The sequence below is a fragment of the Podarcis gaigeae genome (assembly GCF_964106915.1).
Source record: "Podarcis gaigeae genome assembly, chromosome: 1".
Taxonomy (NCBI): domain Eukaryota; kingdom Metazoa; phylum Chordata; class Lepidosauria; order Squamata; family Lacertidae; genus Podarcis; species Podarcis gaigeae.
The window spans coordinates 48,156,418-48,169,548 of NC_139678.1; the positions used below are offsets into that span (position 1 = coordinate 48,156,418).

Here is a 13,131-nt window from a genome sequence, read left to right on the forward strand (position 1 = left end):
TGTATCATTAAACTGAACAGAGAATAGAGGTTTGTGTCTTTATACAAACCTCTTGCAGCCTACTGTTGAAAGGTAAGAGTCACGTCTGTATCCCCACCAAGTTTTGACTATGGCCTCACCTACCACTGTTATTCTGCCTTGGAAAGTTGCCCACAATGGAATGTGGCCCACCGTCTGAGAAAGGTTTTCCCACCTCTGCTCTAAGAGTTATTGCCTCTAGAATAAGCAAAGCTCATGGAAACTTCCTTTCTGCTTTGTTCACACCGAGGAGGGATTTTGAAGCACAGTCTCGGAAATGAACCAATGTTTAACAGCAAGAGGGTTTCTTGACTACTCAGTCTTTTCTCCTACAGCACCCCATATATAACCACATGATTATCATTTGATCGGCTTTGACCTTCCTGATGGGTACTGATTCACATACTCCAAAATCTCTAACCATAATACCTGCAGAAGCAATTATTGAGAAGGGTGAATGCATAAGGCTGTGGATAACATAGGTGGCTCAAGGCTTAAATTGGAGTAAGGATTTGGTGTTTCTGTTCTTACTGGAGCAAGGCAATAAGGTTCTTCTTGTAGCTTTGGGCTGATGTGTTCTCAAAGGCCCCTGAGACTGAAATCAGTCTTACCAGACGGCTCTGGCCATGTTAAGATTCAGATGGTCATGTACTTCTTTGGAAGCTTTTGATGTAATTGACTGGTTAACCTGAACTATCAAATGTTTCAGTAGTGTTAATTTATTCAACTGCTATTTTCTAAAATAAAAAGGGGGAGATGTGTGGACAGTGGCATTATATGGTTTAGTAACTAGGGTGGCACTGGACCTAGTTGCAACTGAGTGGAGTCAGGAGTTTCTTGTTGCAGAGAGACACAAAGTTTTTGTACAGTATAGCTTTTTTGTTTTCCAGACTCATCACAAATAATGGTTTGAAGGCACAACATAAAATTCCACTGTTGATACCAGATTTAATCCTGTCATCTGCCTGGATAGGATGGGAAACTTATTGGGAACAATATATAAACTGCTATAAATATTTTGGAGAAATAGCATATATGTGTAAAATAACTAAATACATGTTATTGGTTTTTAAACTAGTGTAAGATTTCTATTCATCACTTCCAATGAGTGCTCTCAGACTTTATTCTTAAGAGCTTGTGATCTACAGATAACATTTACTAATGGAAAAGTAAAAACTATTTAACTTAGTATTCTAATTTCTTCTTGTTTAAACAAGTCATCCTCCCTACTGCATTAACTCCTGATACATATTTAAAATATCACTCCATCACCTCACAGCTTCCTCTTTACTAGACCAAACAGGCCCAGCTTCCCCACTTTCTCATGAAAACTTTTCAGACTTCATTTGAAACTGTAAGAATAGAAAGTAGACCCTCTGTTGGAAACAATGTAAATTTGAATTGTATATTCTAGGCCACAACCATTCTTCTTTAATGACCTACGGAGAATTGCTTTTATTGCTGTTCATATGAAAAAGGCACAGTAGGAGAGGCTGGTTCCTGTTTCATTTTCATTGCCCATGCTGCCAATTTCTTCAGAAAATGCACCCGTTATTTGTGTGTTTTAACTGCTTCCAGCTGCACTTCCATTCCTTTGACAATTTGTTTTTGTGAGGCTGTGGATATTTTTGCACATGAATCTTTACTCACAAGCATTGGCATAGCCAGGTTTTTTATTGGGGAGAGTGGCAGGCCTTTTGATGGGGTGGGGCCCAAAACCTCAGTTAGCTATGTCTTTTTATTGATTTATTATTGATTTGGAGGGGCAGCTGCCCCCCCTGCCCCCCCTTGGCTACCCCCATGCTCGCAAGAGAAGGATGCATTGTAGAGTTTGTAATCTTAAGACTGTTAAGTTGTACTTGTGTATGCATATTTCACTATAGGTGCCACTGCATCACGAGTGTTCGAATACTGAAACTGTTGAATAGTTTTCAGTAAGGCTGCTAAGATTTTTGGAACAGGGTTCTGAATTGTCAGCACGACAATATTTGAACCGAAATAAGCTTTTAGTGAATTTCAGCAGCAAATGATGAACCCATAGATGTTGTACTATTGGACATTGGAGCTTTCTTTCCTTTTGAGGATTTACTCATTGGAAGTACAATGCATGTCTGCCAATGGGGTAAAAGGGAGTAAAATCTCAGGGGAGTGTGCATGAAGTCACTAGACATAACTCAAGTACTGATGTTCTTGCAAGAGATAAGTCAGGTACAAAGGGGAATGGGCAAACGAAGCTTAAATAAGCAACAAAGAGAACTGTAAAGCTAAGCAATCATCTGCTAAATACTCTGCTCAGGCTGGTGTTTCCCTGCCCATCAGGCCTAATTAAGAAAACCTTCGAAAGGGAAAATAGAAGGTTCAGTTGGAAAAGCTTAAACTCACATATTCTGTCATGTGAGCTGAAAGCCTTTTGGCAGCTGTAGCTCGGAATTACATGGGAGTGGGAGGGAGCAGCAGCTATACGTGTGCAAATTAAGCTGAGGAGTACACACTGCACATGAAAAGGAAAGCGGACTCTATTATGAAGAAACAATCCTGCAGTTTTGTGAACTACTTTCTCTTTTTCTAGAGCGGTAGGCTTGTTAAGCCTGTTGAAGCAAAGCGTCCTGCAGCATCTTAAAAGACTGTTAACAAATTCAGCATTGCACTAGCTTTCATGGACTGGAGACAGTCATATGAAGTCTTAGTAAGCAAATGGCAGACCAAACAAAAAGCGGGGAAATAGCAGGAGTCTTGTGACACGCTAAAAACTAACAATTTATTATGGAAGCTTATGCCACGACACAATTATTAATCTTTTAATGTGCCACAAGCATCAAAATTTTCAGCAAGGCCCAGTACTATGTTGGTGGCCAGCAGTGCTATTTTTAAAAATAAAAAAGAGGTGCCAAAACTCACCATGAACGTCTCCTTTGTTCTCTTATAATAGCAATGGCGCCCACCTGAGGGGTGCTGGAACTGAGTTCCAACTGAAAAAAAAAGCCCTGGTGGCCAGCATTATATACCGACAACAGACTGCTCCACTTAGCAGTTTGGCCGCTGCATTCTGCATTAGCTTCAGGACCACCTTAAGGGCTGCACCACATACAGTGCTTTGCAGTAATCCACTCTTGAAATACAGTGGTACCTCGGTTTAAGAACAGTCCTGTTTAAGAACAATTTGGTTTACAAACTCCGGAAAACCAGAAATAGTGTCCCGATTTGCAAACTTTACCTTGGACAAAGGACGGAAGCCGAATGGTGGAAGGGCACCGGCAGCGGGAGGCCTCAGGGAAAGTGCGACTCAGTTTAAGAACGGTTTTGGTTTAAGAACGGACTTCTGGAACGGATTAAGTTTGTAAACCGAGGTATTACTGTAATACTGATACAGTGGTACCTCGGGTTACATATGCTTCAGGTTACATACTCTTCAGGTTACATACTCTGCTAACCCAGAAATATACCTCGGGTTAAGAACTTTGTTTCAGGATGAAAACAGAAATCGTCCTCCGGCGGTGCAGTAGCAGTAGGAGGCCCCATTAGCTAAAGTGGTGCTTCAGGTTAAGAACAGTTTCAGGTTAAGAACGGACCTCCGGAACGAATTAAGTACCTAACCTATACTACTGTACTACTACTAATAATAATAGTACAATTCCTAGCAGTGAAAGGCTGCCATTTAAAGGACCAAATACTAAATCTTGAGCTTGCAGTAACAACACCAGAGAGGGAATGGCCCCAACAGAGTTGAGCACTTGCCTCAAAAAAGAAAAGAGCCTGGCAGCTACAGCTGCAGTTGCCAACCTTCAGTCCTGGAGATATTATGAGAAGTGTGGAGCGATTGCTAGCAGCCTACATGGATTTGTTAAGGGAACTAAGCTGCTCTGGCATGTTCTTGTTTGTCGATGTTATTGGCAGGGGAATGTATTAGGCGTAATTATTTTGTTTCACACCCAGGCTGGACATTCTCATTGCTACCTATTGAGAGATGAAGTCTCTGCTGGCTCTGTATGTCCACAGCTGACAAACAAATCAAGCCCAATTTATAGGTAAATTGAATTTCAATTACTGAAGTTGATACAGTTGATACAAATCCTTCTGGAAGTTATTCACTAACTTGAGGCTCCTAATCAACACTTGTGACATCTGAACATTGAACAATGTTACCACAGAGGGACACAGAAACATATTGATTTTTAATTATTATTTTTTGAATGCATAGATGCAAGGCAAATCTTGGGGGCTGTGCACATTGCTAGGATCTAGGCTCCAACAAGGCATCCCATCAAGTAACACATTACATCTTTATGTGAGAAATGAGACAGGCCCTTTCCACAAAATCCCATATCCCCCATCGTGTTTAGGAGTCTTGGTCTCATAAAAGTGCAAGCAACTTAGTATGAAAATAAACTCACTGTATAGCAGTGACATCAAGTGCAATTTGAGGCTGTGTCCCTTCCCCTTGCACTCCATTTCACTTCGTTGTTGTTTATTTTCCCTCAGGACAAGACTTTTTATTTATTAGTACTGGATTTCATAGTGCTTACATCTGCCATCAGATCACTTTGCAGCTGGATCCTCTTCAGTACATTTATTTATTTATTTAAAAATGTTTTTGTTTTTTTATATATACTGTGGGGAGACAGTTTTGTTCCAGAGTTTGAATATTGTAAAAATAAGCAGTGGAAGGAAGAATATATTATCTTCAAATGCCTACCACTTTTATCAGAGCTTGTAGCAAGGATAATGATACTAGGCTCAAATCTTTGGGCTTCAGGATCACAAAGATAGGGTCCAATTTGAAAGCAAGTCAAGTTGTGGCCTGTACTTTGACAGCCTTTGTTTTTGCTCTTTGTAGGTGCAAATTGTCAGAAAACTGCAATTTCCTGTTCAAACATGCCCTCATCGTGCATGACATTAGGACTCTAAACTTTAGAGCAGAGGTCAGGGGTCAGCAACCCTTTTCAGCCATGGGCCGGTCCACCTTCCCTCAGACCATGTGGTGGACCAGACTATATTTTGAAAAATAATAATGAACAAATGCCTATGCCGCACAAATAACCCAGAGATGCATTTTAAATAAAAGGACACATTCTACTCATGTAAAAACACGCTGTTTCCCAGACTGTCTGTGGGCTGGATTTAGAAGGCGAATGGGCTGCCTACCCCTGGCAGAGGTGATAAGGACACAGGCTGGAAAGCTTGTGCCTACAGCTGAGATGAAACCTGGGACACCTGAACCTGTGAATTCACTCTGGCCCCTTGGGCAGCTGGTTCCACTCTGTAAGGCAAGTGTGCCCTAGGGTTCCGGGGAGACGTCACAGAGCTGCTATAACTATAAGATCTGTAAGATTGCCCTCTCATGCCTTCTGGAGCTGTGCTTGTTTTCATCTCCCTTTTTTGGTGCTAACCACCTTGGAAATAAAGCCAGCGTGCCTCAAAGATGGCCAGAAGCAAAGGTACTGTGTTTCTCCCAAACCGCTGCACACCAGGGAATTTGTGGCTGGCTGTGCCTGCTGCTTGCACTGATTTCTTAAGGCAGAAGGCAAAGAAGTGGCCAGTTAGGCGTTCCTGCCCAGAATGAGGGTTGCAGGACTCACCAAACAGAGCAGAGCTGGTTGGAGCAAAAAGATACAGTGCACCAAACAAAATGGCACTCCTTTTTTGATAGTTTAGTTAGGAGGCTTGCCAAACTTCCTGTCCTAAATTTTTTTGCCGTGGCCTAGTGGAGAGTCAATCTCTGGCTAAAGCTTTCTCTCCACTCACAAGAAATGGATAGTGGACAAGGGAGGACAAAAACCTCACGAAAGTTTTTGATTGAGATTGGGACAAACAAATGGAGGAGATTTTGTTTCGCTATTTGAAGAGGAACAGGCACAGGAATGAAAAGCTGAAGAGGCAAACCTCTGGGACAACCACCACACCGGGAAACTCAGAGGAGTCAGGAAGGAAAACACAAAGAACAACCCAGACAGCCCAAGACACTGGTCTTCAACTGGTGGGTCGGGACCCACTAGTGATTTATGGACTGATTCAAAGTGGGTCACAATAGGAGCACTACCACCATGCAACTATATGGTAACAGATTAAGAAATGTGTCCCCAAATGCATGTTTGGGTTAAAAGTGGGTCCTGGTTATGAAAAGGTTGAGGTCGAGGATGCAGTAGAGGAAGAAAGAGAAGTGGAGACACAAGAAAGAAGAAAACACTAGCAGATCACTTAAATGCCCAGCTAAAGGATTTTCCTAAGAGAAGAAAAGACCCAACCAAAAACAGCAGGGTAACTGAAGGGCAGAATGATTCCACCCCTTAAAAGAAGAGGCAAAAGGCCTCGCCTGTCAGGTCCAAATGGAAAGTGTCACCCTCACAATAAAATGTTATCCAGCCTAATAGAGCCAAAACATGTATGCACTGTACTGTAAACAGGCTTGTACAAGGCTTACAAAGCATGCTTCATGGAAACGACAAACAACAAAGCAGGAATGACAAGCAACAAAGACTGTAATGGACGTTTGCAGATATGGAAGTAGCCTTAAGATTTAAAATGGGGACAGAATATTGTCTAGAATCTGAGGCATGGGACTTAAAAGGGGTGGGGAAACTGCTTTTCTTCCTTTTCTGCCAAAAATCTGCCAACAACTTGGTGTAATTTCAAGTATCTCACTCAGTTTCTCTATCTTTAAATTATTTTATTTACAAAGCAGTGAAGGAAGGGATAAAACTTTAAATGATGAATGTTTATAAATATACCAGTCCCTTGGGTGAAATATCTCCAGAGAAAATGACAGAGGAAAATATTTAAGAGCTTTGTCCTTGCAAAATCATTATGTTCTGACAGTACAGGAGATTCTAGTTAAACAACTCTTGCATTGTAGAGGTTTTTGTGTGTGTGTTTTAATTTTACGTACACTCTATACACATTCTCTCTTTCTGCCCTCCGCCCCCTGAAGATTTTAGGCTTACACAGACCATGGTAGTTCCCCGGAGACCTAAACATCCTTCTGTGGAATTTTCCTTGCCATTCAGCCTATTGTGCTACTGAAAGGTCTTGGAAGTAGGCATGTGATTATTTGGGGGATGGGGGTGGGAAGAAAAGGAAAGGAAGAACTTCTGTGTCTCTGAATACTTCCACAAAATATTCACTGGTTATCTAGTTCAAAAGATGTTTCTGCTCTATCCAGTTAAACAGTTAAAGGTAGGCTATGCCATCAAAACAGGAAGCTCCCTTTTCCTTTAAGTTACTCAACCCGTAACACAGAAGGTGGGGAGCATTCCCCCATTCAAGAACTAATTTGCATTTTTTAAAAAATAGGGGCTCAATGAAACAGAACAATGCATTTGGTAGCTGTAGCAACAAGTTCTTTGTGACTGGAGAAGACAGCCAATGTGAAGATATGCTTCAAAAAGATTATCTTTGGATTGACACTATCCTGTCTACGTGTGCATTAAAAATAAAAACTTTGGCTCTATTGATGGCTTGAAAGACAAAGAGAGATGGTTTCTGCTTAACTAAATGGGTTTGTGCCGAGTAACGGTCATGTGATGATATGTTGAGCTCTTTAGCATGCACTGAATCCTCCCTCCCTACTTGAGTAAAATAATTTCCTATTCCTTTCAGTGAAGGGGCAGTTCTGTGTTTCCTTTGTGTTTCTCTCCACTAAAATGAATGGGAGTTAAATGAATGTTTAAGTTACTGTCTTACTGTCCCGAAATAGCAAAACTGTCCATTCCTCATCATTTTGAGAATACTCGGCACCTAGACAGTAGCCTAGCCAGGCTGAGTAGTGGAGATATTTCTCCGAGAGATCTCATCTTAACCATGCTATCTCATTTTCACCTTGCAGTTAACTCTCACCTACCAGCCAAATAGATTTGGCTTGCCTTAGGCCGGGACTGAGGTTTTGCTCTGCAGGAAAAGCCTACTGATATGGCCAACTTGCAGTTTCCACTTCAGCTATGAACAAGTTGCTCTCTTCTGTAACAACCCAACACACTGACTAGTGCCATGGGTAGGCAAACTAAGGCCCGAGGCCCGGATCCAGCCCATCAACTTCTGAATTTGGCCTGCGGACAGTCCGGGAATCAGTGTGTTTTTATATGAGCAGAATGTCTGCTTTTATTTAAAATGCATCTCTGGGTTATTTGTGGGGCATAGGAATTTGTTCATTATTTCTTTTCAAAATATAGTCCGGCCCCCCACATGATCTGAGGGACAGTAGACTGGCCCCCTGCTGAAAAAGTTCGCTGATCCCTTGTCTAGTCCTTTGTAAAAACTAGTAGCAGATAGACTGTTTACACTCCCTTTGCTTTTTTTTACTTCTGTGACTGAAGTACGGAAGACAATGTAGTCCTTAGGTGGGATATTGCCTGGCCTTCTTGCGGTGTGTAGGTTGGCACCTGTGTGCTTAACCAAAGTGAAAGAAGCAATCTAAGTGGATCCATTTTAAAAGCAGGTATCTTTCCATCTGAACTCTATTGTAACATGGCAGCTAAAAAAGTTCTCTTAACATCATCTCTGCCATAAACCTACTAGGTGACGAGCCACTCTCTTTCTGCTCCATATCTGCAATATGGGGAAGATAATGCCGATCTACTATACAGGAGTGTTGTAGCAGTTACATCAAACTAATATTCATGAAGTGGCTATTTGTTACTGTGGTTATCGTTAACTCATAGCACATTGACTGCTGGACTGACTTTGCCACCAAAACGGGTCTTCCCTTCATGTCCACATTTTTCTGCTGGTGAGATTCAGGATGACACCACAGCTGAGTGTGGCTTGCATTGGCTGGATGTTCCTCTGCAAAACAGCCATGTGAATATATCCTTCCTCTCACGTATGGGCAAATTCTGTCATTTTTTTCCTTTGGTATATCCTTTAATAAAGCAAGATTGGATGACATTAGCTAATATTTGTATAGTGCTTTGAGAATGGAAACCAAGTAGTGGTGATTCATGTTGATCTTTTAGATTTTATTGGTAATGTGCTATGAAAATCATGCCGTACACATTTTGAAGCATTACAAAGTTCACTGCAGCTTCTCAGATCTCAGTAGATGAGCTTTTGTTGCATCAGACAAGAGATAGGGATCAATATAAAATGTACCGATAAACACACAACTATTAACTGAAGAAGGAAGTCGAGTGTACTACTTTCCAATATGCAAATGTTAATTGAGGAGAATGTGTAAGATTACAGACTCCGGCGTTCGTTATCTATTTAGAAAAATCTAGTAGCCATCATATGGAACAGTTGCTTCAGACCAAGAAATAGTATTTATACTTATCAAGCACGTGTTCCCTGTTCCAGCTGCTTGCTGTCCTACATATGGTAACTGCTGATGTGTACTAGGGAGTCTCACTGGGGAAACTGGATAAAGCCATTTCAGGTTCATTTTTAAAGGTGTCTTTCCTCACTTTTATGGCTTGCAGCACTTGGCTTTTTCCTTCCCAACTGCAATATGGCTGGTCCTTTTGATCTGAAACATACAAGAAATAAAACCAGTTTCAGTGACAACATGATGTACTATGCACAACTGGGTTTTTGAAAGGAAGTTTGAATGATGACATTTCTGCCTACAAAGAGATACTAGATTCTTGGCCCACTCAGAAATCAACAGCATACTGTAATGAATTTTCTTGTGTTAGCTAGTTTCCATATGCTTCCTTATCTATCTTCTGCTTTTGATCAATGCATTATCATTTTTGCAAAGGCTGATCAACTGCTCCAAAGGCTTAAAACACCAGATCACTTGGCAGGGAGTTCACCTGAAATAGCATCAAATGAAATGAAAATGAAAAACTAGAACTGTGTTGAACAAGACACTTTGTCCATTTTGCATGGCTGTTCTCTTCAACACTTTTGGCAACCTATACTTGTAATAACCTGATATAAGATGAATATATTTATTAGTCACTCCCCCCCCCATGAAACTCAAGGCAACTTTTAAAAATGAACATTCAAACCAATGATAAAACAGTCCCAAATACACAAATAATATATAAAATAACCAGATCCAACTCTATCCCAACCTGCTAAAATTAAGACCCAAAGGCCTGTGTGAATAAGAATGATTTTGCTAATGCTGGCATCAGGCATGTCTCCCTGGGGAGGGTACTCCATAAAAGAGAGGCGCCACCACTGACTGGCAACCCATATGCTATAATATGCAAGTCAAACTATATTATTATAATTGACCTCACACCAGGCGCCAAAGTAAAGGGGGATGCTTAGAAGTGCAAGCTTCTTCATTAGTCATGGCATCTAGTATTAAAAGGGGTTAAATTCCACAACGATGACACTGAGATTAAGCCAAAATTTAGATATCCCCACTGATGATGATCTAAGCAACTTCTCTGTTCATGAGGCAGACTTGGTGGTAACTGGCACGTCTCTGTTGAAATGGATGAAACTTTGCTGATTTTTATCAGCTAAGGATGTAGACCCAGGTATGTTCCCTACATATCTCAGCTCCCAGAGAATATGTGCTGATGGCAAACAGCCCTCTCTGCTAATCTATCCAATCTCTGTATTAGAGATTTTCTGAAGGCAAAAGTATTTACTAAGGTTGCATGGAGCCAGGAGAGCTTAAAGAAATTTATCTTGCAGCCTTTCATCAAACTGCCCTGGTACAATGTTCAGTATTATAGGGTTTTCATTTACCTTGAATTTTCCAATACTGGCCTGGTTTAGATGATAATCTCCCCTGGTCATCTCCCATGTGGAAGATTGCAACATCCTTCTCCACCCACTGGGCACAGTTGTCCTGACAGACATATGAGCAGGTTTCTATAGCATGTATGTGCATAAATCTAATGCACATAGGTCGGAGCAGTGTGATGAATATCTTAGATGGATAATCTGGGAACTGCCCACACAATCTTGGTCTGCACGTTGTCTTTTATGCATGATGATGCCCCGACCTGGCCACAGTGATCCATGCAACAGTCATCTCCAGGCTTGACTACTGTAATTCGCTCTACGCGGGGCTGTCCTTGAAGCTGTCCCAGAAACTCCAGCGGGTGCAGAATGCTGCAGCAAGACTCCTCACGGGGTCTCTGCCATGGGAGCATATTCACCCAGTGCTTTTCAAGCTGCACTGGCTCCCGGTGGAGTACAGGATCAGATTTAAGGTGCTGCTTTTGACCTTTAAAGCCCTTCACGGCCTAGGACCCTCGTACCTACGGGACCGCCTCTCCCGGTATGCCCCACGGAGAGCCTCAAGGTCCATAAATAGCAACACCCTTGTGGTCCCAGGCCCTAAGGAAGTTAGATTGGCTTCAACCAGAGCCAGGGCCTTTTCAACTCTGGCTCCGGTCTGGTGGAACGCTCTGCCCCATGAGACCAGGGCCCTGGAGGATCTGATTTCTTTCCGCAGGGCCTGTAAGACAGAGTTCTTCCGCCTGGCCTTTGGCTTGGAGCCAATTTGATTCCCTCCCTCTCTTTCTTTTTTCTTTTCCTTCTCCTTCTGTGATGAGGCTACATTTTAATATTTTAATGTTTCAATATTTTAATGTATTTTTTTTTAATTAAGTTGTAATCATTTAACTTGTTTTTATTATTGCTTGTAAGCCGCTCTGAGCCCGGCCTTGGCTGGGGAAGGCGGGGTATAAACAAAAATTATTATTATTATTATTATTATTATTATTATTATTATTATGTTATACTCATGCATGGTGGACTTGGAAGTGACCACTTGTGCTCTGGGCCTTTGCCCCTCTTGACTGATAAAAACTAGCAGGGAGGGGCAGCTGGCTGGACCAGGGAGATGCTTGGACAAAGTTCTTGAGTGGGTATCCAGGCACTGTTGGAGGAAACTGATTTTCTAAATCCATTTTAATTGGAGTTTAGGCCCAGAAACTACTTTGGATGCCTGTATGATGACCTCGAGTCAGGAAACAGACGGGAAATATGTCCCTGTTAATTCTCCTCTCCCTCCCCAGTCCCTTTCAATACCATTGACTATTGTATCCTTTTGGAGAGGCAGTCCAAGTTGGGGGTCGGTGACACCTCTTTGTAGTGGTTCCAGTCCTACTTGGATGGTCATTTCCAGAGGGTGATTCTTTGGGGAGTACTCTTCGACTCCGTGCAACCTTCAATGTGGGGGTTGTCAGGGTTTGATTTTATCTGTTATGCTGTTTAACATCTATATGAAACCACTGAGGGGGGTTATCTGGAGTATTGGAGTACATTGTCAGCAATATGCTGATGAGACACAGCTCTGCTTCTCCTTTACATCTGCAGGTGTGGCAGTGGCTGTGTTGGACTGTTGTTTTGCCTCAGTAATGGACTGAATGAGAGTCAACAGACTGAAGCTCAGTCCAGATAAAACTGAGGTACTGTTAGTGGGCAGTCCCCTAGACCAGATGGGTGAAAGATTGCTTGCTGTTGATGGGTTTATACTGCCTCCGAAGAAGTGGGTACACAGCTTTAGGGCACTTCTGGACTCTTTGCTGTCGCTTGAGGCTCAGGTGGCCTCAGTGGTGTGGAATGCCTTCCATCAGCTTTGGCTGGTGCCCCAGCTGCATCCCTTAACTGGATAGGGATAGCCTAACTTCTGTTGTCCATGATGTGCCAACTCTAGGTTAGATTACTCCTATTTGTTATATATTTCAGAAACTTTAGCTGTGCAGAATTCAGCCATCAGCTTACCAGGGCAACAAAATCATTATACGAGGCCCTTCTTCATGTGCCTCCTCCACAAGAGGTCTGTAGGCAATGCGAGAATGGGCCTTTTCTGTGGTGGCTCCCCATTTGTGGAATGCTCTCTCCAAGGAGGCTCGACTTGTGCCTTCATTACATATCTTTAAACACCATGCAAAAATATTTCTTTTCAACCAGGCTGATTAACATTCTATGGCTTTTTGTTTGTGTGTGTGTTGAGGGGGGCTATTGGTTGGTTTTTGTTTTTGCTCTTTTATGTATCTTGTATTCTCATTATGTATTCTTCTCTTGTGAACTGTCCTCATATCTTCACATGAAGGGTGGTATACAAATTTAATCAATAATAATAACATAAGTGGGTCAGACATATTGAGTGGACAAGGGAGGAAAGCAATTGCTCTTCTCTTGCACAGGAGGCAGATCAGCTGAATTATCCAAACATGGCCAGTACATGGCCTGAGGTGCAGTAGGAAA

The 13,131-nt window shown here is 42.0% G+C and overlaps 2 protein-coding genes across 23 annotated transcripts in view; one reads left to right on the plus strand and one right to left on the minus strand.

Moving 5' to 3' along the window:
* Positions 1 to 13,131, plus strand: part of LOC310848788 (uncharacterized protein) — a 137,402-nt gene that overhangs the window by 62,438 nt on the left and 61,833 nt on the right. The gene's annotated exons all lie outside the window — the stretch shown is intronic.
* The window catches only part of RAD51B (RAD51 paralog B), a 364,040-nt gene that overhangs the window by 29,921 nt on the left and 320,988 nt on the right, over positions 1 to 13,131 (minus strand). For 9 of the 15 annotated variants that reach the window (XR_014566395.1, XM_083747482.1, XM_083747486.1 and 6 more), the window contains one exon: positions 4,183 to 9,472. The exons of 3 other annotated variants lie outside the window; for them this stretch is intronic. Coding sequence is in view for 8 of the 12 variants with exons in the window: in XM_083747482.1 (XP_083603608.1) it covers positions 9,342 to 9,472 (131 nt within the window). In the remaining 4 variants the exon portion in view is untranslated. Of the gene's footprint in view, positions 1 to 4,182; positions 9,473 to 13,131 lie in introns of those variants that run through there. 3 more of the 15 variants (XR_014566394.1, XR_014566396.1, XR_014566397.1) reach the window with 3 other exon arrangements.